We start from the raw sequence: 27,666 nt of genomic DNA on the forward strand, positions 1-27,666 counted from the left end.
GGGCTCCCTGCATGGAGCCTGCTTCTCCCTCTGCCTCTGTCTCTGCCTCTCTCTCTCTGTCTCTCATGAATAAATAAATAAAATATTTTAAAAATATATAACATAATAAACTGCTCAAAGGAGGCCTTATTGAAAATTGGGCAAAAGATTGAAGGAATGAAGGAATTAGTAATAGGGCTATCAGCAGGAAGGATACCCCAGGAAGAGGGAATTGCCTGTGCAAAGACTGAAGTGGGGATGTGTCTGGCACATACAAAGGGATAGTAAGGCGGCCAGCATGGCAGGAATAGTGTACTAGGAGGAGGGTAGTAGGAGATAAGGTGGAGAGGTAATGCATGCCAGATCGTATAGATTTCTAGGCCACTGTAAAGGGTTTTTTTCTCTAACTCAGGATTTCTCAATCTTGACATTATTGACATTTGACCAGGTAACTCTGTTTTGAAGTTGCTCTATACATTGTAGGGTGTTGAGTAGCATCCCTGGCCTCTACCCATTAGATGCCAGTGAGTGGCACCCTCCCTCCAATTGTGACAACCAAAAATGTCTCCAAACACTGCAGATGTGCCTTGGGAAAGGTGAATCACCTCTAATTGGAAACCACTGCTCTCAGTGAAATGGGGACACAGTGCAGTTTTGGGAGCACAAAAGGGGCACCATCTGATTTATTTTTTTAAAAGATCATTCAGGCTGCCCTACTGGAAATCAACTGGGATGGGAAGCAAGAAGGGAGCAGGGAGATCATTCAGGAAAATCCAGGGTCTTGGAACAAAGGATATCTGGGACGCCTGGGTGGCTCAGCGGTTGAGCTTCTACCTTCAGCTCGGGTCATGATCATGGGGTCCTGGGATCAGGTCCCACATTGGGCTCCCCCAGGGAGCCTATCTTCTTCTTCTGCCTATGTCTCTGCCTCTCTCTGTATGTCTCTCATGAATAAATAAATAAAATCTTAAAAAAAAGAAAAGATGTCATAATGGAGGTGGTGAGAAGTGCCTGGGTGTTGGCTATATCTTGGAGAGACTGCCAGGGTGATGAGAAAGAAAGGAGTCAAGGATAGCTAGAAGATTCTCGACCTAATCAACTGGTAGGATGGGGTTGCCATGAACCAAGAGGAGGACCACAGTGTGCAGTAAAGGTTTTGGGTGGGACATCAGTAGCTCAGATTTGGGCATGTGGGGCAGCCCAGGTGGCTCAGTGGTTTAGCGCTGCCTACGCCCAGGACGTGATCCTGGAGACCTGGGATCGAGTCCCATGTTGGGCTCCCTGCATGGAGACTGCTTCTCCCTCTGCCTGTCTCTGCCTCTCTCTTTCTTTCTCTGTGTCTCTCATGAATGAATAGATGGAATCTTAATTAAAAAAAAAAAAAGATTTGGGCATGTGAGTTTGAGATGAAATTCCAGTAATCCAAGTGAGACAATATGAAACTCTGACCCAGGAGAATAACAGTAGTAATGTACCACAGCTCTTTGTATTCAAGAGATTATCATTTTGGTGAAAAACACAAGATTTGGCACTCAACCAGAAGAGAGAAAAGGGAGGAAAGTGAAGAAGGCCCTGTGACTTTATGAATGGATGATGCTGGTGGTAGAATGAGGATGAATGCCTGAAGAGAGAAACAAGCTGGCAAAAGGAGCAAGTGGGAAGGAAAAGATGACAGTCTTTCTGCTAATCCTATGGATTAGAGGTCCAAGGGGGCAGTGGGAGGAAAAGTCTAGAAGAGTTGCCAGGGCAGCTCTGCTGCTCAGGAGAGATCACAAGGCTAGAGAGAGATGGAAAATCCTCACCTCTTCCCCAAGGAGTAGCAGGTGTATAGAGGGAGACTGACAAAATGGAGTAAGGCGGCCAAGAGACAGAAGGAGCAGTCAGAGACAATCAAGGAAGGAATAGAGCATGGAAGGTCAGCAGTGAGGAAGGTTCGAGGAAAATCCCAATAAACAGAAACTCAATTTAGCTAATGCTAGGCTATAATACCTATAGTAAGACATGAGGTTATTTACACTAAAGCCTAAAGCCAATCCACTCTGTTACATTAAAATTATAATTTATTGGTAGGTGGTTATTTAAATGTACCTATGGATCTCATAAAACCTAAGCTTGTAAAACCACAAATAATATTTACCAAACATTATCCATAACAATGAACTACTAGCATACATTACAAAATTTCACAGAAAATTTCCTTACTTAAGTTTGTCTTTAAGATGGGACTGTAGCCTGGATGGGTCTCATGAGTGCTAAGCCTTTTGTACTGTATGCCTTTGCTATCATTGATTATTTATATATGTCCTTGGCTTTTACTAACATGTCCTTTATCTGCTGTTTTGCAGACAGAAATGTGTGAAAAAAGAAAAATTCTAAAAGCCTTTAAAGAATCATTCATAAATTATGTATTCATTAAATGACAGATGGAGCTGACCATTGAACAACACAGCTGCACTTATATGTGGGTTTTTTTCCCCAATTAATACAGTATAGTACTGTAAATGTATTTTCTCTTCCCATGATTTTATTTTTTTTTAAGAGTTTATTTATTTATTCATGAGAGACACAGAGAGAGAGAGGCAGAGATACAGGCAGAGGGAGAAGCAGGCTCCATGCAGGGATCCTGACGTGGGACTCGATCCTGGGTCTCCAGGATCAGGCCCTGGGCTGAAGGCAGCGCTAAACCGCTGAGCCACCCGGGCTGCCCTTCCCATGATTTTCTTAATCATATTTTTTTTTCTCTCGCTTACTGTATTGTAAGAATATAGTATATAATACATATAACATACAAAACAGGTGATAACTGATTATGTTATTGGTAAGGCTTTTGATCAACAGCAGGCTATTAGTAGTTATGTGTTGGGGCAATCAGGTTTTAGGTAGAGTTTCAACTGGGCAGGGGGTCAGTGCCCCTAATCCTGTGCTGTTCAAGGGTCAACTGTAGTTTGCACTCTGCCCAATTAAACCATTTATATGTATGCAAAACAGATGGGAAAAAAGTACTCTAACCAAAGGTTACAATCACATTGAAAAAAATTCCTTGATTCTGATCAGACTGTCCATTTTCTCACCTCCTGAGCTCAAAGGAAGCCAGTCTTTTGCAATGCCCTGAAATGTAAACGAGAGGTTATGCTGTCAGGTCCCAACTCAGAAAGTTGAGCTTCTTCCTCTCACCTACTTCTTCCCGAAGACCATGATCCCAATCTGGGGTTGCCAGAGGTTTCAAAATACATTTGTAGTAACTGTTTTGTGTGCTGCAACTAAGTGCCCCAGTGCTGCCAGTGAGATGAAATGAATTTTCCTCCTCCCACCAGATTTCCAAAATATTCAAGTTCACTCATTCACTCACAATTCACTCAATCTTTATTGAGTCCCAGTGGTGAGTGGTCACAACGTTTTGCTTGGCTCCAGGGAGAACAGGGCAGGCGTGTACAGGCCCAGAGAATGGTGCCCTTGCTGATCCTGGCCTTTCAGGGAATTTCAATGCTGGTTCTGACAATAAAAATTATCTGAGAAAGGCCCCAGGTAGCAGAAAGTTTTTCCAACATATCCATGAACAGGGACCATTTTGACTGGTGTGCAGAGGCAGATAAGGGGTAGGGTCTGGTGCAGCTTCCCTCATGAGGGAAATCTGGCTACTCCACACTTATTGCAGCAAGGTTTTTAGTAGGAGAGAGGACATGGCCAGATTAGCAGTAAAGGATGAAGAAGGAGAAGCAGAAAGCAATGTAGTTTTCAGTGGTTAGGAGAGAACAGGTTCTAACCCAGTTAAGGTGTACACATTAACTTCTTGTATTTCTCAAACTTTCCCTGGGAAAATACAGAAGAGGGGAGGGCACTTACATTCATATTAAGGAGCTGCCACCAGCCTTAAGGTAGTAGCATTTAATACCGAATGCGACAAAGACTCTTAATTATTAAAAATGTTTGTACTTCAGCGGTTCTCCTTCAGTTCTGGGGCGGGGCACAGAACAAAAAGGCCAGAAGTAATTGCGGAATAGAAAAGGCTCAGATTTGTCCACGTGACATAGCTGTGATGCTGCTCCCCTGGCTTGGAGGTGGCTGTGACTCTGTCCATAGACCCTGGTACAGTCGGGGGCGGGGGATGGGGGGAATACAATCCAGAGCCAAGTTAGTCCCAGCTTGTCGCGCCTCGGTTGTTGTCGCCGAACTGCAGTATCCGATTTTGTAGCCTTTACTCCTGTGTCCAGAGGACTGGAGTTTTTTGAGTTAATTCGCATCCAACCACTCCTGGTAACACCCCCTCTTAGGGAACTGCCCTCACGCACGGGACACCCCCCTCCCCCGCCAAATTCCCTCAGACAGCTGTTCCCCGACAAGTGCAATGGCACCCTAAGGAAGGTGCAGCCACCCGGTGGGTGACTCCCACAGTAGAAGGGGGTTGCGGGGCGGGGTGGGGGAGAGCGACGCCGCGCCGAGACCCCCGCAACACTCGCAGGACCAACAGCTGTGCGCTCAGGCCTGGCGGGGCGAGGCGGCGGGGCGTGAGGACGGTCCCGGCCCTCCCTGAGCCCGCATGTCCCCGCTGTGGCCGCCACCCCAGTCGGCCACCGGCCCTTACCTTAGAGTTTCGCCGGAGCGCGAACCTCGGCAGCTAGCTGGAGCCCGGGACCCGCCGCAACTGCGCGGGGCCATCATAGCCACGCCCCGTCTTCACGCCCCACAGCCCAGGCCACGCCCCTCCCCTCCGAGCCTCCCCTCTTGGGGCCGGGACCACGCCCCCTCGCGTCCTTTCGCGCCGCCCTGGCCACGCCCCTCCAGGCCCTACGGTCCGTGGCCGAGGCCGGGCCGCGCCCCTCCCGTCGCAGCCACGCCTCCTCGCCCGGGCCACGCCCCCGGGCTCCTCCCCCCCCCCCCCCCCCCCCCCCCCCCCCGGCCGGCTGGGCTTGCTGCGGGGATCCCGGGTCGCGTGGGCGGCCTCCCTAGTCTCTAGAGAAACCCTCCCGGGTCTGGGAACTGAGCGCCGGCGACATTTTGTCCGGTGAAATCAGACTGCAGGCTTAAGAGCCTCGTCTAGAGAATGACTTTCCTCGGGTTTCTCCCATTTCCAAACATCAATACTGAAGGTACTGAGAGCAGGTGGCTCAGGAGGGAAACAAACATTGGACGAGTCCCACAACTGTGTCCCTTCCTGTTGTTTTCATGTCCGCTTTACCCGAGTTTCTTGCGGCCAGTTTCCATGTCCGATCTCCAATTTGGAGCTGCTCCTTCCAGGCAGTTTTCACATCCTCTAAACCAGGACGATGGACCAATGTTCCTTCTAGTCCCTCAGCCAACCTTAAGTGCTACACAGAAGAGTGGAGTAAACACAACTCCTGTATTTCCTGATACACCCTTCAGAGGCCCTGGCTTGAGCGCCCAGTGAGCTCTGGCTGTCGCCAGAGCTCCAGGCCTGTGGAGACACCGCCACACTGACACTGAAACTCTGGTTGCAGCCCTGTGTGCACCCTGACATCACTCTGCTGGCCTTATTCTCTCCACTTACAACTCTAGGTTCACAAGAGAAATATGAAGCTTATAACCAGCTTTTCTACCCCAGTGCAGAAATCTCTGATTCACTCATTCATTTATTCAAATCCTATTTTTTGAGTACATGCTCCCCTAATAAAGAAGATAACCTTCAAGGAGCTTATAGTCTAAAGTTGTCCCAAGCTGGGTTTGGATGTGACAAGAAATGATGAGAAAGAGAAGGTGTAGCAAGGGATCGATAGGTGCAAAAGCATTTGGTAAGCACATGTCTTCCTGATTTGATTCGTAGGAATTTTTTGGGGTAGCAAACATAGGAAGTCAGTTTTGCAGGACTTAGTACACTTCTTCACACTATAAATTCTCAATCAATATTCACTGAATACTTAACCCTTTTCACATGTGTGGAAACATAACATTTCTTTGCTCTCAGCAGTAAGATTTGCTACATTTATTTCTTCATATGCCAGGGATACATATTTTATGATAGCATATTTAGTTACTTTTTCTTTTCTTTGCACTCCATTCTATTTCTGGCTTGAAGATAGTGGAAATATTTAAAATGCTACGCTACAAAGAACACAGAGAAAAGAACAACTTTTAACAAAACAGTCCTATTAAGGTCATCCAGAACCCTAAGAACCCTGCCTCATTTATAAAATGTTTCAACTGTCACTCATTTTTGCCTAAAAAAATGAACTCACCGAAACTGGCTCAAATACAGCCTGTATAAACTACTGAGCTGATTTCTATAGTGAGTTCTACGTCACCTTCCTCCACAAATAATCTGAGGCAGCTTATTAAAATATTGACATTACTGGATAAAACAAATAGCTGAAGGAGCCAGGGAAAGGGGAACTTAATGTAAGGAAAATAAAGCAGCCAACGATAAGATTAGCATTTCAGTATACAGGCCACCAGATCCAGAGCAGTTGTTTAATTTGGGACAAAGATTTGCCCCTAAGCTTTTGAACAGCATCAGAAACAAAGAAATACCGAACGTTTTAAGGTTTTCCAGTGTTCTTAAGATAAAATCAATCTTTTAGATATTTTTAGAAACACATTTTTTCTTGAATTTTAGCCCTGAGAAAAATCCTGTTTTCTCATATAGAGAGGATGTAGTGAGCTAAGTGGGAAATAAGTGTTGTGAGGAGTTAAACACAGGTCCTCTCAATGTAAGCTGTTGGCACAAACCCAAAGCACACCGTTTTAAATCAATTCTATGAGCCATCAAAACTTTTCTGTTTATCCAAGTATGCAGGCCAATAGGTTTCAACTCATATGTCAAGTTTGAGGTGTTTGTCGGGGCTTCCCGAATAACTGTGTTGAGCTTTGTAGCTTTCTCTAGGCTTGGAAGGAAAAAGTTCTGTGACTAATTAGCAAAGTCTGTCATGGGTGCGGGCTGGATGAGTGGCTGCATGCAAAAACCTATCTGACAGCTTCGATTTGCAGAAATAGAGGTCTCTGCATGCAGAACTTTTGTGTAGTAGTCACTCCAAGTCAACAATTCTCATTATAGGACTTTTGATAAATATCCAACAGTGGAGTTCGTTATCCTTTCTCTCTCTCTCTCTCTTTTTTTTTTTAAGATTTTATTTATTTATTCATGAGAGACAGAGAGGGAGACAGAGGGGCAGAGACACAAGCAGAGGGAGAAGCAGGCTCCATGTAGGGAGCCCGATGTGGGACTCGATCCCGGGACTCCAGGATCAGGCCCTGGGCCAAAGGCAGGCACTAAACCACTGAGCCACCCAGGGATCCTTCGTTATCCTTTCTCAATCTCTCCCACCCACACCAGTCTCCCCTGTTCTTCCCTGTCTCAGCGCATTTCCTTTGCTGTTCCCATCATTTGGACCACTCTTTACTAGATTTATATGACTGATTTTTTTCTCAACATTCAGCTGTCAGCTAAAAGGTTGTCCCTTTAGAGCTGTCTTTCCCGACAACCACATCTGAAGTTGTATCCAGAGCCTCTCCATCTGCACTGAATGAACGTGAGGGTCACCTGGAGATCCTGTTACAATGCATATCTGACTCTGATTCTGGAGTGTGACCTGAGATTGTGCATTTCAAGCAATTGCTCTGGAGATGCAAACCTGATGTTCCACAAAACACGCTTTAAGTAGCCGCCCCATTTCTCTATCTCTGTTACATTATCTGTTTCATTTTCCTCATGGGGTGTCTCACAACGTGCAACTATTTATTTTCTGGTTTGTATATTGGATTGTTTGTGGGTTGGTTGTTTACTAAATGTAAATTCCCTAAGAGCTGGGACTTGGACCAGTTTGTTCGACTTTGTATTCCCAGCACTTAACACAGTACTGGCCCACTGGTAGGGGCTCCGTAAATATCGGTGAATAAGTGATGTTCAAGGTTCATTGATTTCTTCATCTCTTCAGTTCCTGCTTATTGAATACTTAACTGCTCATTTACATACCAGGAAATAGACTATAAAGGAAAAATGGCAGTGCTCCTCGAGTACCAGTTCAGGAACTGCTAGTTACTGGCCCAAGCGGAAATAAGAAACTTGAACCAGAATGTAAATCTGATATGTCATTAAACACAGTGCTCAGTTAAGAGGGCTTTTTTTCATGGCAAGGCTTTTTTGATGACAGAAGCAATGAGTTGCTTTTCCTCCCAGGGCAAGAAACTCTGGGGAGAAGGAAAGATTTTAAGCGATAACAGAGAATTATGGGAGAGACAAAGAATTTGGGGAGACTAGGTGTGATGCTTAATTTTCTGTTTCAACTTGGTCAGGCCATAATGTTTAGATATTCTGTCAACATTAGTCTAGATGTTACTATTAAAGTTTTTTTTTCTGGGGCCCTGGGGTGGGGGGTGAGATTAGCATTTGAATTGGTAGACTTTGAGTACAGCAGATTACTCTTCATATTGTGAGTGAGCCCCCAACCAATCAATTGAGAGCCTTAATAGAACAAAGCCTGACCTCCTCTGGAGGAATTTTGCCAGCCAACTGTTTGGACTCAATTCTACTCTGAGTCCCAGCCTGCAAGCTTACTGCAGATTTTGGACTTAACAACTCCATTATCATTTGACCCAATTCCTTAAAATCAATCTTCCTGTCTGTCTGTCTGTCTGTCTCTATATATACATATCTTGTTTATTTAGTTTTTCTGCAGAACTCTGACTAATACCCAAGCTATTACAGAAAAGACTGAGAGCTGGCCCCTTCACCTTGGCCTTGGCACCTGAACTCAGTCCTAGTCCACGGGATACTCCCTTGGCTTCTCCTCTGATCCTTCATGGCTATTCCCATTCCTCTTAAGTTAAGCCCCTCTACTCTGGCTGACTGGACTTTTCTTTTTTTTTTTTTTTTTTAATTTATTTATGATAGTCACAGAGAGAGAGAGAGAGGCAGAGACATAGGCAGAGGGAGAAGCAGCCTCCATGCACCGGGAGCCCGACGTGGGATTCGATCCCGGGTCTCCAGGTTAAGCTGACTGGACTTTTCTTACCCGAGCCTCTACCCATCCCTTCCCCCTGCCACACTCCTCCTTTTCCTAGTCAACCCTGGTGCTCCACCGTGGCCACCACAGCCTGGTAAAGCTCCTAACATTCCATCTAGGCCATGTCCTTTTCCTTCTTATTGCCACAAGCTAGGCCCTCTGATCAAAGTGGTGACCACACAGCTACTACCAGAGCCATGAACCCTGTACATCTAAATAGAGATGCCCACTACCAAGGCACCACAAAGAACCTTGGGAAACATACAATTAAAACAAAAAATGGGCAGCCCCGGTGGCTCAGTGGTTTAAGCGCCACCTTCAGTCCGGGGCGTGATCCTGCAGACCCGGGATCAAGTCCCACCGTAGGGCTCCCTGCATGGAGCCTGCTTCTCCCTCTGCCTGTGTCTCTGCCTCTCTGTGTCTTTCATGAATAAATAAATAAAATCTTCTAAAAAAATAAAAAAAATATGGGGCACCTGGGTGGCTCAGTCCATTAAGCATCTGCCTTGGGCTCAGGTCATGATGTCAGGGGCCTGGGATCTGCTCAGCGTGGAGTCTGCTTCTCCCTCTCCCTCTCCTTCTATGCCCTCCCTCCCTCTCTCTCAAATAATTAAAAATCTTTATTAGGAAAACAGATAATACATGAAACAGAGAATTGTCATTAAGAACAGAAACATGTGAGATGCAGGCATTTTGAGAGAGAGAAGGAATTGTGGGAAAAACAAGGTACTGTGGGAGAGACTGAGAATTCACCCTTTGTGCTTGCCTGTCTTTTCTGCTTTGCCACCTTTGTTCCTCCATGACTACCATGCCTCCACCCGGCAGCCCACTTTTCCCACCCACTTTTCCCACTATGGCCATTCCTCAGATGGTTCCATGGCACCTTGCTCTCCATTCACAGCCACTCTGTGCTGCATCATTGCCATGCTCCCTGCCTAGGACCCACAGATAATTATAGGAAACATCAAATTAGAAGAGAATTCTGGGAGAGAAAGACAGTTGTTGGAGAGAATGAAGCATTTTGGGAGAGAACAGAGAATTCTGGGCAAAAACAGAATTGTGGGGAGACCTCTAGATGGCATAATTGTCGAAGAGCATGGAAGACTGGGAGAAAACAATCATGAGAGACATGAAGGATTGGGAAGAACATGGAGGATGGTTGTGGGAGACAACAAGAATTGTGGGAAAGACAGGAATTGTGGGAAAAACAAGGTATTTTGTGGGGGAAAAACAAACAATTCACCTCCTCCTGAAGTACTCATACCCTTACCCATGCCTCTCCTGCAAGACCACCCCTAACCTTCTGGCCATGCCCTCACACTATGACTCATGCCCTCTTTCCTAGGTTATGCGAATTTTACTCCTTCATGACCACACACCTCTATTGGGCAGGCCTCCTATGTTGGTAGGGGCTCCGTAAATATCGGTGAATAAGTGATGTTCAAGGTTCATTGATTTCTTCTTCATCTCTGATGCTTAATTTTATGTTCTTGTTCTTCTACCCAACTGTCCTGTATGGGCCATGCCTTTCATCTTCTGGCCATGCCTGTCTGAGTCATATCCCACCCTCCTAAGCCACGCTACTTCCAGCACCACAATGCCTTTCTTGCTGGGGCCACATGCAGTTTGACCATGATCACACCCCTGTGCTGTCATAGTTGTGCCTTTTACCTGCATGCTGGTAAGAATTGTAGGAAAGAACAACCAATGGATGGGTCAGTAAAGAAATTTAAAAAGAAGTCAAAAATATTTTGAGACAAAAAAATATTTTGAGATAAATGAGAATAGAAATACAACATGCCAAAATTTATGGGATGCAGCAAAAGCAGTTCTAAGAGGGAAGTTTATTTATTTATTTATTTTTAAATATTTTATTTATTTATTCATGAGAGACACAGAGAAAGGCAGAGACATAAGCAGAGGGAGAAGCAGGCTACATGCGGGAAGCCCGACGTGGGACTCGATCCTAGGACTCCAGGATCACGGCCTGAGCTGAAGGCAGACACTTAACCGCTGAGCCACCCAGGCGTTCCTAGAGGGAAGTTTAGACTGATAGATACCAACATTAAAAAATAACAAAAATCTCAAACACCCTAACTTTATACCTCACAGAACTAGAAAAAGAACAACAAATGAAGCCCAAATTTAATAGAAGGAGAGACAAAGAGAGAAGAAATAAATGAAACAGAGACTAACAAGATGATAGAAAAGATAAATAAAACTAAGAGCTGGCACATTGAAATGATAAATTGACAACTGAGGTAGACTCACCAAGAAAAGATGAGAGGGCTCAGGTAAATAAAATCAGAAATGAGAGAGGAGACAACACAACTGATACAATAGAAATACAATGAAAAAAATTAAAATAAAAAAATAAAAAGAAATTCAATGGATCAACAATTACATGTCAACAAATTGGACAACCTAGAATAAATGGATCAATTCCTAGAAACACCCGATCTTCCAAGACTGATGAAGAAACAGAAAATCTGAACAGATGGACTACTAGTGAGGAGACTGATTCAGTAAACAAAAGCCACCTCAACGACAAAAGTCCAGGACTAGATGGCTTCACTGATGAATTTTATCAAATATTCAAAGAAGAATTAGTATCTGTCCTTCTTAAATTCTTCCAAAATATTGAAGAGGAAGGAAACTTCCAAACTCATTTTACAAAGCCAGTATTACCCTGATACCAAAACCAGACAAGGACACCACAAGAAAAGAAAATTACAGACCAGTATTTCTGATGAACATAGATGCAAAAATTCTCAATAAAATTTAGCAAACCAAGTTCAACAGTACACTAAAAAATTATACACCATGATCAAGTGGGATTTATTCCAGGTATGCAAGGATGATTCAATATCCACAAATCAACAACATGATATACCACATTAACAAAATGAATAAAAATCACATGATCATCTCAATTGAAGCAAAAAAAAAACACACACACACACAAAATTCAGCATCCATTTATGATAAAAACTTGCAACAAAGTGGGTATATAAGGAACATACTTCAATGTGATAAAAACCATATTTGACAAGCCCACAGCTAACATCATACTTAATGGTGAAAAACTGAAAGCTTTTCCTCTAAGATCAGGAACAAGACAAGGATGCCCACTCTCACCACTTTAATTCAACATCATATTGGAGATCCTAGCCAGAACTATTAGGCAAGAAAAAGAAATAAAAGGCATCCAAATTAGAAAGAAACAATTAGAACTGTTTGCAGATGGCATTTTATATGAAAGCTGTAAAGACTCTACCAAGGGGCAGCCCAGGTGGCTCAGCGGTTTAGCACTGCCTTCAGCACAGAGCATGATCCTGGAGACCTGGGATTGAGTCCCACATCAGGCTCCCTGCATGGAGCCTGCTTCTCTCTCTGCCTGTGTTTCTGCCTCTTTCTCCGTGTCTCTCATGAATAAATAAATAAAATCTTTTAAAAAATGCAAAAAAGACTCTACCAAGAAACTGGTAGAGTTAGTCAATGAATTCAGTAAAGTTGCAGGATACAAAATCAGTATACAAAAATCTGTTACATTTTTATAGATTAATAATGAACAATCAGAAAGAGAAATTTAAAAAAATCCAATTCATAATTGTATCAAAAAGAATAAAATACCTAGGAATAAATTTAACCAAGGAAGTAAAACACCTATACATGGAAAACTGTGAGATTGATGAAAGTAACAGAAGAAGACACAAATAAATAGAAAGAAGGGCACCTGGATGGCACAGCCAGTTAAGCATCCAACTGTTGGTTTTGGCTCAAGTTGTGATCTCAGAGCCATGAGATCAAGCCCCATGTCAGGCTTCATGCTCAGTGCAGAGTCTGCTTGGAACTCTCTCCCACTCCCTATGTCTATTTGGAAGAATTAATATTGCTATAAAGCAATATTATACTAAAAAAGCAATAAAGCAATCTATAGAGTCAATGCAGTCTCTATCAAGATTCCAATGGTGTTTTTTTTACAGAAATAGAACAAATAATCCTAAAATTTGTATTAAATCACAAAAAAAACCCAAATAGCCAATGCAACCTTGAGAACATAAAACAAAGCTGAAGGCATCACATGTCTTGATTTCAAGCTATATTGCAAAGCTATAATAATTACAACAGTATGATATTGGCATAAAAACAGACACATAGATCAATGGAACAAAATAGAGAGCCAAGAAATAAACATACATGTATATGGCCAAATAATTTGTGACAAAGGAGTCAAGAATATACAATGGGGAAAGGACAGTCTCTTTAATAAATGGTGTTGGGAAAACTGGACAGCCACATGCAAAAAAATGAAATTAGACTACTGTCTCATACCATTCCCCCAAATTCAAAATGGCTTAAAGACTGGAATGTAAGACCTGAAACCATAAAAGTTCTAGAAGAAAGCATAGATGGTAAGCTCCTTGACATTGGTCTTGAGAATGATTTTTTTTATCTGACTCCAAAAGCAAAGACAAGAAAAGCAAAAATAAATAAGTGGGACTGTATCAAACTAAAAAGCTTCTGTACAACAAAGGAAACCATCAACCAAATGTAAAGGCAACCTACTGAATGGGAGAAAATATGTGCAAATCATAATCCGCTAAGCAGCTAATATACAAAATATATTTGAAAAACTCATACTATTCAATTGCAAAATAAACAAACAGACAATTTGATTTAAAAGTGGACAGAGGGGCAGCCCTGGTGGCGCAGCGGTTTGGCTCCACCTGCGGCCTGGGGTGTGATCCTGGAGACCCGGGATCGAGTCCTGCATCGGGCTCCCTGCATGGAGCCTGCTTCTCCCTCTGTCTGTGTCTCTGCCTCTCTCTCTCTGTGTCTATGAATAAATAAATAAAATCTTAAAAAAAAATAAAAGTGGACAGAGGATCTGAATAGACATTTTTCCAAAGAAGAGATACAAATGGCCAACAGGTACATGAAAAGATGCTCAACATCACTCATCATCAGGGAAATGCAAATCAAAACCAAAATGAGATATCACCTCATGCCTGTCAGAATGGCAATTATCAAAAAGACAAGAAATTTCAAGTGTTGGTGAGGGTAAGGAGAAAAGAGAACCCTTGTGCACTGTTGGTGGGGATATAAGTTGGCGTAATTGCTATGGAAAACTGTATAGAATTCCTAAAAAAATTAGGAATAGAACTACCATATGATCCAGCAATTCCATTTCTGAGTGTTTATCCAAAGAAAACGAAAATACTAATTTTCAAAAAGATAAATGCACCCTCATGTTATCACAGCATTATGTACAACAGCCAAGTTAGGGAAAGAACTTAAGTGTCCACTGATGGGATTGAATGGATAAAAAATTATGATACATACATACGCACGCAAACACACACACAATGGAATACTATTTGACCACAAAAAAAGAATGAAATCCTGCCATTTGCACACATGGACCTTGAGGGCATTATGCTAAGTCATATAGAGGAAGATAAATACTGTACGATCTCATATGTGGAATTTAAAGAAACAGACAAGTGAGCTCATAGATATAGAGAACAGACTGTTGTTTGAGGTGAGGGAATGGGGTCAATGGGTATAAGCTTCTAGTTATAAAAAAATCATGGAAATGTACGCGTGGTGACTATAGTTAATAATACTGTATTGCATATATGAAAGTTGCCCATTATGAGAGTAGATCTTTAAAGTCCTTATTCTAAGAAAAAAATTTTATAACTATGTATGGGGGTAAATGTTAACTACTTATTGTGATGATCATTTTGCACTATATACAATTTTTTAATTTTTTATGTTATTTTATTTTTATTTATTTTTTTAAGATTTTATTTATTCATGAGAGACACAGAGACAGGCAGAGTCATAGGCAGAGGGAGAAGCAGGCTCTCCACAGGGAGCTCGATGCGGGACTCGATCCCAGGACCCTGGGATCATGACCCTGAGCGAAAGGCAGATGCTCAAACACTGAGCCCCCAGGTGCCCCCATATATACAAATATTAAATCATTATGTTGTACTCCCCAAACTAATATGTTATATGTCAATTATACCTCAATAAAAAAGGATGGTTAAAAAACAGGAATTGCAGGAGAGACATGGAATTAAGCAGAAATGTGGGAGAAACAAGAATTATGAGGGAGAAAGAAGCAGTATGGGAAAGAATGAAGCATTGTAGGGGAGAATGGAAGATTGTGGGTTATAATGGAGAACTGTGAGTGAGAACAAGGAATTCTGGGAGATATAGAGACTTGAGGAGGGATGAGGAATTGTGGGAAAGACAAGGTATTGTGGGATGTATAGATAAATGATCTCTTGCATTGCTCCCGACCTTCCTGCATGAGCAATATCCCTCCCATTATGGCTACACTCTTGTGGTCCATCTGGGCCACCCTTCTATTACGCTCCCTCACATCTCTCTGGTCTCTGGCTGTCGCCCCAACACTTTTCTGTAATTCTTTATGTCCATGCTTATCATTTCAAAGCCATGTCTCTGGACTCCACTGGGCCAATACTTCCTGTTCAGATCACACTCCTACCGCTGGCGATTCCTTTCATTCACTCCTGGCTGCTTCCTACCTCCCAATACACTTATTTTTGGCTAGGCTAAGTCCTCCAAGCTCAGCTGTGAGCACACTTCTATCTAGGACCTTGCTTCTAATTCTCTATTATAAATGAGCCTTCACCCAACTTGCCAGACACCTTCACTGAAGGTCATGTTTTTGTGACCCACCTGCACCATGTCCCTACCAGTCAGGCCATGACAAATGGGCTCAGTCCTAACACATTCCCTTCTGCATTCAACATTCCTCTCCCTCCAAGATCACTCCTCAGGCTGGCCTCTGTGTTAGTCAATGGTCACTCCCCTCCCATCATAGCTCTACCCCATTCACACGCACTGGTAATGCCCCTCTCATCCAGCCATGCCCCTCTCAATTGGGCTATCCCTTTGTTCTCTGCCCATGCCACATCCTTGCAACCTGCCATGGCCATGCCCATCCGGTTCCAGGAAAGCTAGGTACACTCTGTCTCAACCAACCCTACTGTGCGTGCCATACTTCCTTTGCTTCCCCACTGGCAAGACCTGGTCCCTGGTACCTCAGAGAGTGCCTGTGGGTGGGGAGTGCTGAGGTCCTGAGAAGCCTACTCAGGCCCCAGGGCTTGGTTCCAGTGGCATCTGTATAATGAAATGAGGGCATGGACCCATGATCCTTGTCTAAAATATAACTTTCCTCAGGTTTCTCCTAGCTCAAAACACCATGACTTGATGAGAAGCAATGTAGTCGTTCAGTGGGTGAACCCAGCTTGTAGATGGGTCACAGAACCATATTCCTCCCAGACAGTGTTCATGTCCATTAAATCTGTGTTCCTTCTAGCCAAGTTTCATGTTCTCTAATGTGACCCGGAAAACCTGTTCCTTCCAGTTCTTCAGCTGACCTTAAATGCTAGACAGATGCAGGGAGTAAGTAGCAACCCTGCATTTCCTGATATCTCCTCCCAAAGACCTTTCCTAGGCACCCAGGGTGCTCTGGCTGTCTAGGGACAGAACTGACATTACCCCACTTACACTGAAACTCCGGCTGCAGCCCTGTGCTCTGAGATCACTCTGCTAGCTTTGCTCCCTCCATTTACAACTCTGAGTCTGAAAGAAAAAAAAATGAAGAGGGTATATAAACCTTTTTTCCCCATCCAAAAGTCTCAGAATGAACACTCCTGGGGCCAAGGTCCTCTTCATTATCCATTCAGTCACTCATTCACTCAAACCATATTTATCAAGTACTATAGTTCAGTGACTGATGAGCCTCAAGGAGCTTATAGCCTGAAATTGTCCCAAGTTGGGTTTTGAAGATAAGAAATGACTGGAGAGTAAAGGAAGGTGTGTTATGGGAATTGATAGGTGGAAAAGGACTTGGTAATGCTAACGTTATTTTGTATACTGGGACTCACAAACTGGATGATGCTCCGGTGGCCTGGCCCACAGCACAAATCTAAACCTAAGTCAGCCTGCACTTATGGGAAATATCTGCCAGGGTGACCATGCCAGTCACGATCCTTCAGCTCTGTTTTAGCAAGCCTACCTTACTCTAGAAAATAGGACCCGCCAGCCTTATAAAGAAATCCTTGGCTTCCTAGCCAATTGTGCTCTGTTCCAGGGCTGCCCCTACTAATGCTCTATGAAACTCCTCTTGCCTGAAATCCATGGGGAAAAATGCTCCCCTGCTTGTGAGGCACTATACTCCCTAATCCATGTATTGTTTTCCCTTGAATAAAGGACATCAAACTTGTTACTAAATTGTATTATTTTTGTCATTTGACAATAACGACAGGCCTACTTAATCTGATTAGCAGGAACATTTGGGGCAGAAAAACATAGGAAGCCACTTTAGTCATATTTACTAGGGCTCCTTTCTCGATGAATTCTCAATAAATCTTCACTGAATGTATATCCCTTTTTTAAAAAAAATATTTTATTTGTTTATTCATGAGACACACACACAGAGAGAGAGAGAGAGAGAGAGAGGCAGAGACACAGGCAGAGGGAGAAGCAGGCTCCATGCAGGGAGCCTGATGTGGGACTCAATCCGGGGACTCCAGGATCAGGCCCTGGGCCAAAGGCGGCGCTAAACCACTGAGCCCCCCCACCCCACCCCGGGCTACCCACTGAGTTGCTTTTTATGTAGTTAGCAAGAGATTACTTCTTCCACAAATGATCTCAGGCAACTTATGAAAATATAGACAATGCTAGATAAACGAAATAGTTGAAGGAATCAAGGAAAGGGGAGCTGAAAAGAAAGAGAACAGTGCAGCTAGTGATAAGATGAGCAAGTAGACAAGCAGTTAGATCCTGAACCTCCCCCTTGTGAGCACAGAGGAAAACGTCCTTGTTAAAGGCAGGCCAGAGATTTGACTATAAAACTGTGAATGCCCATTGAAAGAGAGAATGATAACCATTTTAAGGTTTTCCAGTGTTCATAACATAAAAGCTAGGGTTTTTCTTTGATTGATTTTGGGAAGTAAAGCTTTCTCAATCTTTAGTACCAAAAGAAATCCTGATTTCTCATAAAGATTATGTAGCGAGCTAAATGGGACATAGGTGTCATAAAGAATTGCACAGTTCCCCTTTCATGTAATTCATTGCTACAGTCACAAAGCACAATGCATGAAACCATACCCAAACTTTCCTGTTTAACTAAGTAAAGCACACAGGTCCTGAATGGTCTGGCCTAATCCATGGTACAATTTAGATTATTGTTCCCCAGGACGGCAAGTAGGTTTCAACCCACATTTCAACTCTGATCCATTCATAGTAGCTGCCTGAGTAATGTCTGGGAAGTTTCGCAGCTGAAGGAAGGAAAGAAGAAGGAAAACATTTTGTGATTGATCAACACTATGGGATGAGTGAGTGGCTGCAAGCAACAACCAATCCAGTATCTCCGATTCATAGGAATAGAGGTCTTTACAGTCTTCCAGAAACATTTCTCATTAAAGGGCTGCTGCTAACTATTCACACAGAAGAAAGTATAAGATCATTGTTGCTGGCCAAAACTTAAGGGCAGAAGCTTTGAGATATTCATTTATATGCTTTCTACATCAACTAGGAGGAGGGTGGTTTAAGATTCTGTTATTAAAATGAGAGCTTCCAGCCAAAGTGGTACATGGTCTGATGCCCCCTCTCCCTCGTTATGAAGGTTGGCAAAGGAAGTACATCTGGACAGCGCTAACGACCTCTGGGTAAACTCCTGCAGGCAGCCCAATAGGCAATCAAAGACTGAATCCTACTTCGTGCAAGGCTGTAAGATTTTAGCCTAGAAAAGCAAGCATTATGTGTCCAGACCATGAAAAACTTTCCGGGTAACATCTAAGAAGCAGTGTAAATAATTAAACCTCTAGGAGAAAATATCAGAAGGCTCCGTACCATCTCGCTTTTACTACATCAACCTCATGATTTATTGGTCTTCATTCACAGGATGAGACACACAGGCACTCATGCATTTCATTGAAGAAACTGTTTTTTATTTTTTTATTTTTTATTTTTTTTTTTCAGAAGAAACTGTTTTTTAAATTCCCACTTTAAGAAGATGATGTTGGCAAAACTACGCTCGGTTTGTCTATTTTTTGTTTCCAAGCAGTAGTGATTCATTTTCATTGAAGTAAGACAATGTTAGCCTACGACAAATAAGTCAAAGTTCATTATGGTTATGGCTGTAAAATTAGCCTACAAAACTTTTTTTTTCTCAAAGATTTTTTTTATTTATTCATGAGAGACATAGAGAGAGAGAGAGGCAGAGACATAGGCAGAGGGAGAAGCAGGCTCCATGCAGGGAGCCCGATGTGGGACTTGATCCTGGGTCTCCAAGATCACGCCCTGGGCTGAAGGCTGCACTAAACCACTGAGCCACTGGGGCTGCCCTAGCCTACAAAACTTGATGAGCCTTTTAACTGTCACAGTTTCATAAGATTTTCTTGTCCTAAAAGGGAGCATAAAATATCAGGATGGAGACAAAAATATTCCAAAGCCTTGTTTATGATAGATCCTGGAAACTGTTTTGTTTTTTCTGCCTAGGAATGAGAAAAAAAATGTATTGGGCTTCATAGAAATCAAGTTTATGATTAGGATTAGTCAATTCAATTGTGTTCAACAGATATTCCTGAGCCATTAGAAATACAAAAAATGAGGGACGCCTGGGTAGCTCAGGTTGAGTGTCTGCCTTTGGCTCAGGTTGTGATCCTGGGTCCTGGGATCGAGTCCCGCATTGGGCTCCCCACAGGAAGCCTGTGTCTCTGCCTCTCTCTCTGTGTCTCTCATGAAAAAATAAAATCTTTAAAATAAAAAAAAGAAATGCAAAAAGTGAAACAAATACAGTCCCTGTTCTCCAGGAAGTTTCAATTTTGTAGGACACAAAAGCAAATCACATTGGCAACACCTGCACATACAAATGTGAAATAAATACTATGAGAATGCAGGAAAGGGAGAGAATACAAAGTTAGCAGATTGGACAAGTCAGTCATAAAACTCAACCAAAAAAGCAAAAAAGAGGGGGGGAGGGGAATTTTCTCAAAGTAGTTCATTGAGATAGATCTGGAATAATGGCTAAGACGTTCATAGGTTAAAAAAAAGAAAAAAGAAAAGAAGGCTCACGGTGTTTAATTCAAGGAAGCAGGTGTGAAAACAAACGCATACGAAGGACAGAGGTGAGATGGGGCTGGGTGCAGGGACTGGAAGGTTGGAGGGCTCAGGAGGTGGGGCGGGGGGCGGGGGCATCGGGGTAGATGCACCTGAAGAGCCAAGTTGGGTTCAGGTCTCTGAGGCCCAGGAGTTTGGACCACCTGCCACAGGCCCCGGGTGCTGATGAAGATTTCAGGGTGGCAATGCCTCCCCTGTAAGTGCCAGTGTGAAGGGTGTTGGAAGGTGGGCGCGGCATTCCAGGGCCCGGGCGCTGTCCAAGGTCCCGTCGGACTGGCGCCACCAGGCCTGAACAGCCAGGCAGGGCCTGGGAGGCTGCGGAGGCGGGAAGGCCGGGGCCCAGGGATTTGCAGGAGTGAAAGAAGCAGGCCAAGGGGACTTGGGAAGTCATCTGTCAGCCACGTGGGCCTCATGCCACCGTGTTCTGGACCTCCGTGATTGCGCCCGCCTGGAAGTGACACCTGGACTTAAGGGTACAGGAGATGTGGTTCAGGTGTACCCCTTCCACACCGTTCCAGGGGTTCACACTGGGAACAGATGGGAGAGGAGCAGCAAGGGGTGGAGCGGCTGCTAGCTCACCTGTAAAGCAGTTCCTGAACTCATGGAGCCGGGAGGGAAAAATATAACGTCACCAGTGTGGTCCCTGAAGAAGCTCCAAGAAGGACAGCTTCGTTGGGATGGCAGTGGGGGGGGGGGGGGGGTTGCAGCTGGTAGGAGATCAGACCCCGGGGGTGGTCCAGGGACCCTGGAACAAGATTGGGTTTGGAGCGCATGACTGGGTGCCGGGGCCACAAGAAAGAGGTGAGCCCTCAGCTGCCTCCTACCTCATTGTCCTGAAGGTTGCTCATCTTTTCTGCGTCTCCAAGGGTGACACTTACTACACATACAGCTATGAGGTTTTCCTCAGCGTATGACATGTGACTTATTTATTTGTACATGTGAACAATAAAAGTAATGATCCCAATTTGTCAAGGTGTCATTGCCAAATATGGTCTCCAATATACTATATCCTAAGTTGCTGTTTCTGATATTGGCAAACTAGGAAGCAATATGTGATCCCTTACCCAAAAGCATCTGCGCAATGCAAGGGGCCCCATTAGGTTAAAACAGAGTTCCCTGGCCCTGGCACTAGTGACATTTAGGGTCAGATAACTCTTTGTTGTGGGGGGCTGTCCTGTGCATTGTAGGATATTTAGCAGCACCCCTGTCTCTACCCACCCATTAGAAGGCCATTGAAGTCCCCATCCCTGTCCCTCAGGGCCACACCTTAACAACCAGAAATGTCTCCAGACATTTCCAGATGTTCTTGGGGGAGGGGGTGCAAAATTGCCCCTGATTAAGAACCACTGAGTTAGGGATGTCTGGGTGGCTCAACAGTTGAGCTTCTACCTTCGGCCCAGAGCGTGATCCTGGAGTCCCATAATCAAGTCCTGTATTGGGCTCCCTGCATGGAGCCTACTTCTCTCTCTGTTTGTGTCTCTGCCGCTCTCTCTCTGTGCCTCTCATGAATAAATAAATAAAATCTAAAAAAAAAACAAAAAAACACTGAGTTAAAATATAATAGGTTGCATAAAAGCAAAAATCTTTTATCCCCGTATGTATCTTAACCTGATGACAGCTTGAAGAGAGTAGAATCATTTTATCACCTCTATAAGTATTCTGGAAATGTTGGGATATTTATTATAAGTCTCTTGAAATTGTTTATTATATACATACATCAATTTCATTCCAATTAAACGATGAAGAATCACACTTGATTAAAAATCTACAATTTCAGGGTACTTGGCTGTATCAGGGAAAAGTACTGGGAGTTTATGTATTTTCTGCAGTGCTACATTTATTTGAGTGGCTACATTAAGAAAAGAGTGACCCGGTGGCACAGCGGTTTAGTGCCGCCTACAGCCTGGGGTGTGATCCTGGAGAGCCGGGATAGAGTCCCATGTCGGGCTCCTTGCATGGAGCCTGCTTCTCCCTCCGCCTGCGTCTCTGCACGCCCTCCCCCCCCATAAATAAATAAGTAAGTAAGTAAATAATAGATTAATTAATTAATTAATTTAAACAAAAAAGAAAAGAGTGACACTCCACCAAACAAAGACAGTTGGCCTAGAGGCACCTGGCTGGCTCAGTCAGTAGAGCATGCAACTCTTGATCTCAGGGTTATAAGTTTGAGCCTCATATTGCAAAGTAGATTACTTAAAAATAAAATCTTAAAAACATCTATGACTTCTATTGTAGAAAATTAGTGAGTGGTGCTAAATATAATTGAGACACTAGTTTAAAAAATGCAGCCTTTTTACCTTATGAGAGGTTTCCATACTCAGTGATTAAAGGTTTTATTTGATTTCTTTCAAAGTGTCACAGCCAGACACATTTCCCAAAAACCAATAAAAATGTGCAGGGGCACTTGGGTGGCTTAGTTGGTTGAGCCTCCGATGCTTGGTTTCGGCTCAGGTCATGATCTCCTTGGTCCTGGGACTGGGCCTTTGCAATGGGTTCCATGCTCATCAGGGAGTCTACTTGAAGATTCTCTCCCTCTGTTCCTCCCCCCCCCACCATGCTCACACATACTCTTTCTCTCTCTCAATCTCTCTCTCTAAAATAAATAAATAAATCTTTTAAAAATGTACAGAGTAAAAAATAATAATAAAATAAAAATGTACAGAGTAACATAATATTTTATTTTTATTTATTTTTTAAGTAGGCTCAATGCCCATCATGGAGTCCAACACAGGGCTTGAAATCACAACCCTGAGATCAAGACCTGAGCTGAGATCAAGAGGTGGATGCCTAACCAACTTAGCCACCCAGGCACACCAGAGTAACATCATATTTTAAATGGTTTCACAGTTTTCTGTAGTAGATTTAGTCCTATAGGTTTAATAAATTTCTGTTTGTGATAATTAAGTGGAATAATCAGGGTCAAAATTCAAAAAGGACATTGACCTCTACTACCTCTTGTTTAATTGCAAGTAAATGGAGTATACATATGCTCACATGCTTTTTACAGAGCTATGAACTTTTAAAAGTTATCTTGCATGAATTAAATGAATGATAGATACATATGTCTGCTTTCCATGTGATTTCTTTTTTTAATTTTTTTTATTTATTCATGAGAGACACAGAGAGAGAGAGAGGCAGAGACACAGGCAGAGGGAGAAGCAGGCTCCATGCAGGGAGCCCAACGTGGGACTCGATCCTGGGTCAGCAGGATCACGCCCTGGGCTGAAGGCAGGCACTAAACTACTGAGCCACCCGGGCTGCCCTCCATGTGATTTCATATTTAATTTACCCTCCAGGGCAGTAGATCAATGTTATGTATGAGAAACTGCTTTTCAATAGTGTTGTGGAGTATGAAAATACACAGAAAAATCAGTTTCTTTTTCCTGTCTTAAGAGAAACAGTGCCTTCTGTATTGCTCATTGCAACAGTAACCTCAACTTTTTATCTTTGTTCTCTAAACTCCAAACATTGGCAGTAAATAGTAACATATTCAGAATGATTGAAACTGCTTTGTCATCATTATCACTGTTATTGATAGGTTATTGGGCTTATATGTGGAACTGCTCAAATGAGCATTGTATGAAGCAAATTACATAAAGATGACTCCTTTGAAAGTTCACTACTTAAAACTTGTACATAGTAAATTTGTGCAAGATATTAAAAGTTATAAGAAAGTAGAGATAGTATTTGAGAGGCAATAATCCTAGTGTCCAGTTCCGTTTTCCATCTATTTTATTGAGATCTCCATGATGCTATTTATCTTTTTTTAAGATTTTATTCATTTATTCATGAGAGACACACAGAGAGAGGCAGGGACAGAGGGAGAAGGAGGGAGAGGCAGAGGGAGAAGCAGGCTCCCCGGGGGGAGCCTGATGCAGGACTCAATCCTGGAAGCCCAGGATCACACTCTGAGCCGAAGGGAGATACCTCAACCACTGAGCCACTCAGGCATCCCTCTATAACACTATTTAACAATTAATTTATTTTTAGTACTTTCTATGTAATATGTGACTTACGGTGTCTTTGGATTTGAAATCAAGTTATGAACAGTGTCTCATATTTGTCACTTGAGCTTTTGTCTTTCTATTCACCTGACTGGACCTATAAAAGTTGACATTTTGAATCATGACATTTTGGGCTGCACATCTGACATTGTCTTTTGTTGTTGTTAAGCAAATCCAAACATAAGAGTACATCAGTGCATAGTCAGAAATTTGCTTTATCTTGACATAAAAATCTTACTACCTTAAGAAATTGTATATTTCATAGCTATTTAATATTATGATAAATCTGCTTTATTTTTTTTTAAGATTTATTTATTTATTTTATGATAGACATAGAGAGAGAGAGAGAGGCAGAGACACAGGAGGAGGGAGAAGCAGGCTCCATGCCGGGAGCCCGACGCAGGACTTGATCCCAGGACTCCAGGATCGTGCCATGGGCCAAAGGCAGGTGCCAAACCGCTGAGCCACCCAGGGATCCCCGATAAATCTGCTTTAAAACAATATGAAAGTCATCTATATTGCTTTTATTGTAAAAAAGGAAATTTGCCCTATGAGCACAGTATTCATTTGTGATTCATTTTAAAAGAATATTGTTAAAAAAATAAGAATATTGTTAGATGCTTATTTGAAGTTATGAATGAAATATCTTTGGATATTAGTGGGTAAATTGTACAGACTTCCTCTTATAAATTCTAAGATTAAAAATGCATCAATGTACTTCAGATTAATAAGAATGCTATTTAAAATAAGATATATACACATATATATTTAGTTAAATTTGAAAGGAACTTAGAAATGTACAAAACATTTCATCCTTTTCTAATTACTGAGTTACAGAAAAAATTAAAACTATAACTATTTTGAAAATGAATAATAATGAAATCACTGTACGTCTACACTTCTTATGTCACATGGCCAAAGAAATAAGAGGAAAATTCACAGCCACAGATATTTTCATTATTAACTAAGACTAAAAATAAATGAGCTTACTTACTAGTCAATTCAAGAGTTACAAACAGGGATGCCTGGATGGCTCAGTGGTTGAGTGCCTGCCTTGGCCCAGCAGGTGATCCTGGAGTTCTGGGATTGAGTCCCACATCAGGCTCCCTGCATGGAGCCTGCCTCTCTCTGTACCTGTGCCTCTGCCTCTCTCTCTCTCTGTGTCTTTCATGAATGACTAAATAAAATCTTTTTTTTTAAAGTTACAAACAGAACAACAAAACAAGTATAACAACTAGAAGAAGGACTTGATAAATATAAATAAGATGGATAAATCAGAACACAGAAAGAATAGAAAAAAAAATCTAAGAACATGTTCTTTGAAAAAACAATACCAAAAAAATAGCAAAATTTCTGGCAAGTCTAATGGAAAATAAGAAAAAATTAATGTATTCACTAGCAAATATATAAAACATGGAAACAAATATAGATTTTTTGGGGAAATAGTCTATACAGCTAATGAAAATACTGGAAAATCTGAATGAATGAAATGACTTTCTCAGAAACTGTAGGGAATCTAAATGGACTCAGAAAGAAGTATTAAATCTGAAATAACTAAACAATGGAAGGAATGGAGTTTTCAAAGAACTTGCCCCAAAAATGCATGGTCCAGATTATTTACCTGTAAATTTTTTATTTTTATGCTTTTCAAATATTTCACTTTAAAAAAAAAAGATTGGGATCCCTGGGTGGCGCAGCGGTTTGGCGCCTGCCTTTGGCCCAGGGCGCGATCCTGGAGACCCGGGATCGAATCCCACATCGGGCTCCCGGTGCATGGAGCCTGCTTCTCCCTCTGCCTGTGTCTCTGCCTCTCTCTCTCTCTCTCTCTGTGTGTGACTATCATAAATAAATAAAAAAAATTAAAAAAAAAGATTTTATTTATTTATTCATGAGATACACACACAGAGAGAGGCAGAGACAGGCAGAGGGAGAAGCAGGCTCCCTGCAGGGAGCCCAATGCGGAACTCGATTCCAGGACCCTGGGATCACAACCTGAGCCAAAGGCAGACACTCAACAACTGAGCCACCCAGGTGCCCCTTGAATATTTCTCTTCTTTTCTTTTCTTTTCTTTTCTTTCTTTTCTTTTTTAAGATTTTATTTATTTATTCATGAGAGACACAGAGAGAAAGAGAGGCAGAGATACAGGCAGAGGGAGAAGCAGACTCCGTGCAGAGAGCCCGACATGGGACTCGATCCCAGGTCTCCAGGATCACACCCTGGGCTGAAGGCGGCGCCAAACCGCTGAGCCACCTGAGCTGCCCCTCCTTGAATATTTCTATACACAGAAAATGTTGGAAATATCTTTGCACGATTTTCAAGGTGATATTATAATGACAAAAAAAGAGAATCTTCAAGATTTAGCACCTGAAAAGGAGCCCACATGCTATTCTTCTTATGAAAATAGGTCTAAACATCTGAGGGGAAAAAGTAGCAAAATAAGTCCAGTAGCATGTTAAAAATAAACAAACTGAGTTTATAGAAGGATTGGATCAATGTAAAGAAATGTATTAGTATAATGCACCAACTGGTAGAAACCCAATGATTATACTGATACTGAGAAGGCAATTGATAAAGCTCAACATTGATTATTGATAAAAAGAATTTTTAGTAAGCTAGAGATACATTATATTTAAAATGACTCACAAGATCCTGTGGAAGAAGACAAGGGTCCATGTTTTTCCCACCATTACATCAGCCCATTCTGATAGTGTCACTACAATGAGACAAAACAAGAACATCTCATCATCGGCTCGGTATTATTGTTGAAAAGTAAAAGAAAGAATTTGAAGTATGTTTACATAATATGAAATATAGGATTGCTTTCCAGGAAAATTACATATCATAAATTTATTTTTTTTAAATATTTTATTTATTTATTCATGAGAAGCACAGAGAGACAGAGGGGGGCAGAGACACAGGCAGAGGGAGAAGCAGGCTCCGTGCAGGGACCCCGACGTGGGACTCGATCCTGGGTCTCCAGGTTCATGCCCTGGGCCAAAGGCAGCACTAAACCTCTGAGCCACCCGGGCTGCCCAAAATTATATATCAAATTGAAGGGAAGAGGGGCACCTGGGTGGCTCTGTCGATTAAGCCTCTGCCTTTGGCTCAGGTCATGATCCCGGGGTCCTGGGATGGAGTCCTGCATTGGACTCCCTGCTCAGCAGAGAGCCTGCTTCTCCCTCTCCCTCTGCCCTTCCCCTGCTCATGTGCGCTCTCTCATGTTCTCTGTCTCTCTCTCATCTTTAAAAAAAAAAAAAGATGTCATTTATTTATTCATGAGAGACACACAGAGAAAGGCGGAGACATAGGCAGAGGGAGAAGCAGGCCCCATGCAGGGAGCCTGATGTGGGACTGGATCCAGAGACCCTGGGATCACACCCTGAGCTGAAGGCAGCCCCTTAACTGCTGAGCCACCCAGGCATCCCAAATAAAATCTTAAAAAAAAAAAAAAAATTGAAGGGGTGAACTAATAACTGACAAAGGATGTGCAAACACAAAAAATTTGAGAAAAATGAACACTTTGGCACAAAAAAGGGCCAAGGATCAAATAAGCAATTTA

At 42.6% G+C, this 27,666-nt stretch overlaps 1 protein-coding gene across 7 annotated transcripts in view; it reads right to left on the reverse strand.

The window, feature by feature from the left end:
• The window catches only part of CA5B (carbonic anhydrase 5B), a 133,740-nt gene that overhangs the window by 56,561 nt on the left and 49,513 nt on the right, over positions 1-27,666 (reverse strand). The window contains exon 2 of one of the 7 annotated variants that reach the window (XM_072816081.1): positions 26,751-26,820. The exons of 4 other annotated variants lie outside the window; for them this stretch is intronic. In XM_072816081.1, the coding sequence (XP_072672182.1) occupies positions 26,751-26,780 (30 nt within the window). In that variant the 5' untranslated portion in view covers positions 26,781-26,820. Of the gene's footprint in view, positions 1-3,050; positions 3,076-4,561; positions 4,673-26,750; positions 26,821-27,666 lie in introns of those variants that run through there. 2 more of the 7 variants (XM_072816082.1, XM_072816083.1) reach the window with 2 other exon arrangements.

This window comes from Canis lupus, chromosome X (assembly GCF_048164855.1).
Source record: "Canis lupus baileyi chromosome X, mCanLup2.hap1, whole genome shotgun sequence".
NCBI classification, from domain to species: domain Eukaryota; kingdom Metazoa; phylum Chordata; class Mammalia; order Carnivora; family Canidae; genus Canis; species Canis lupus.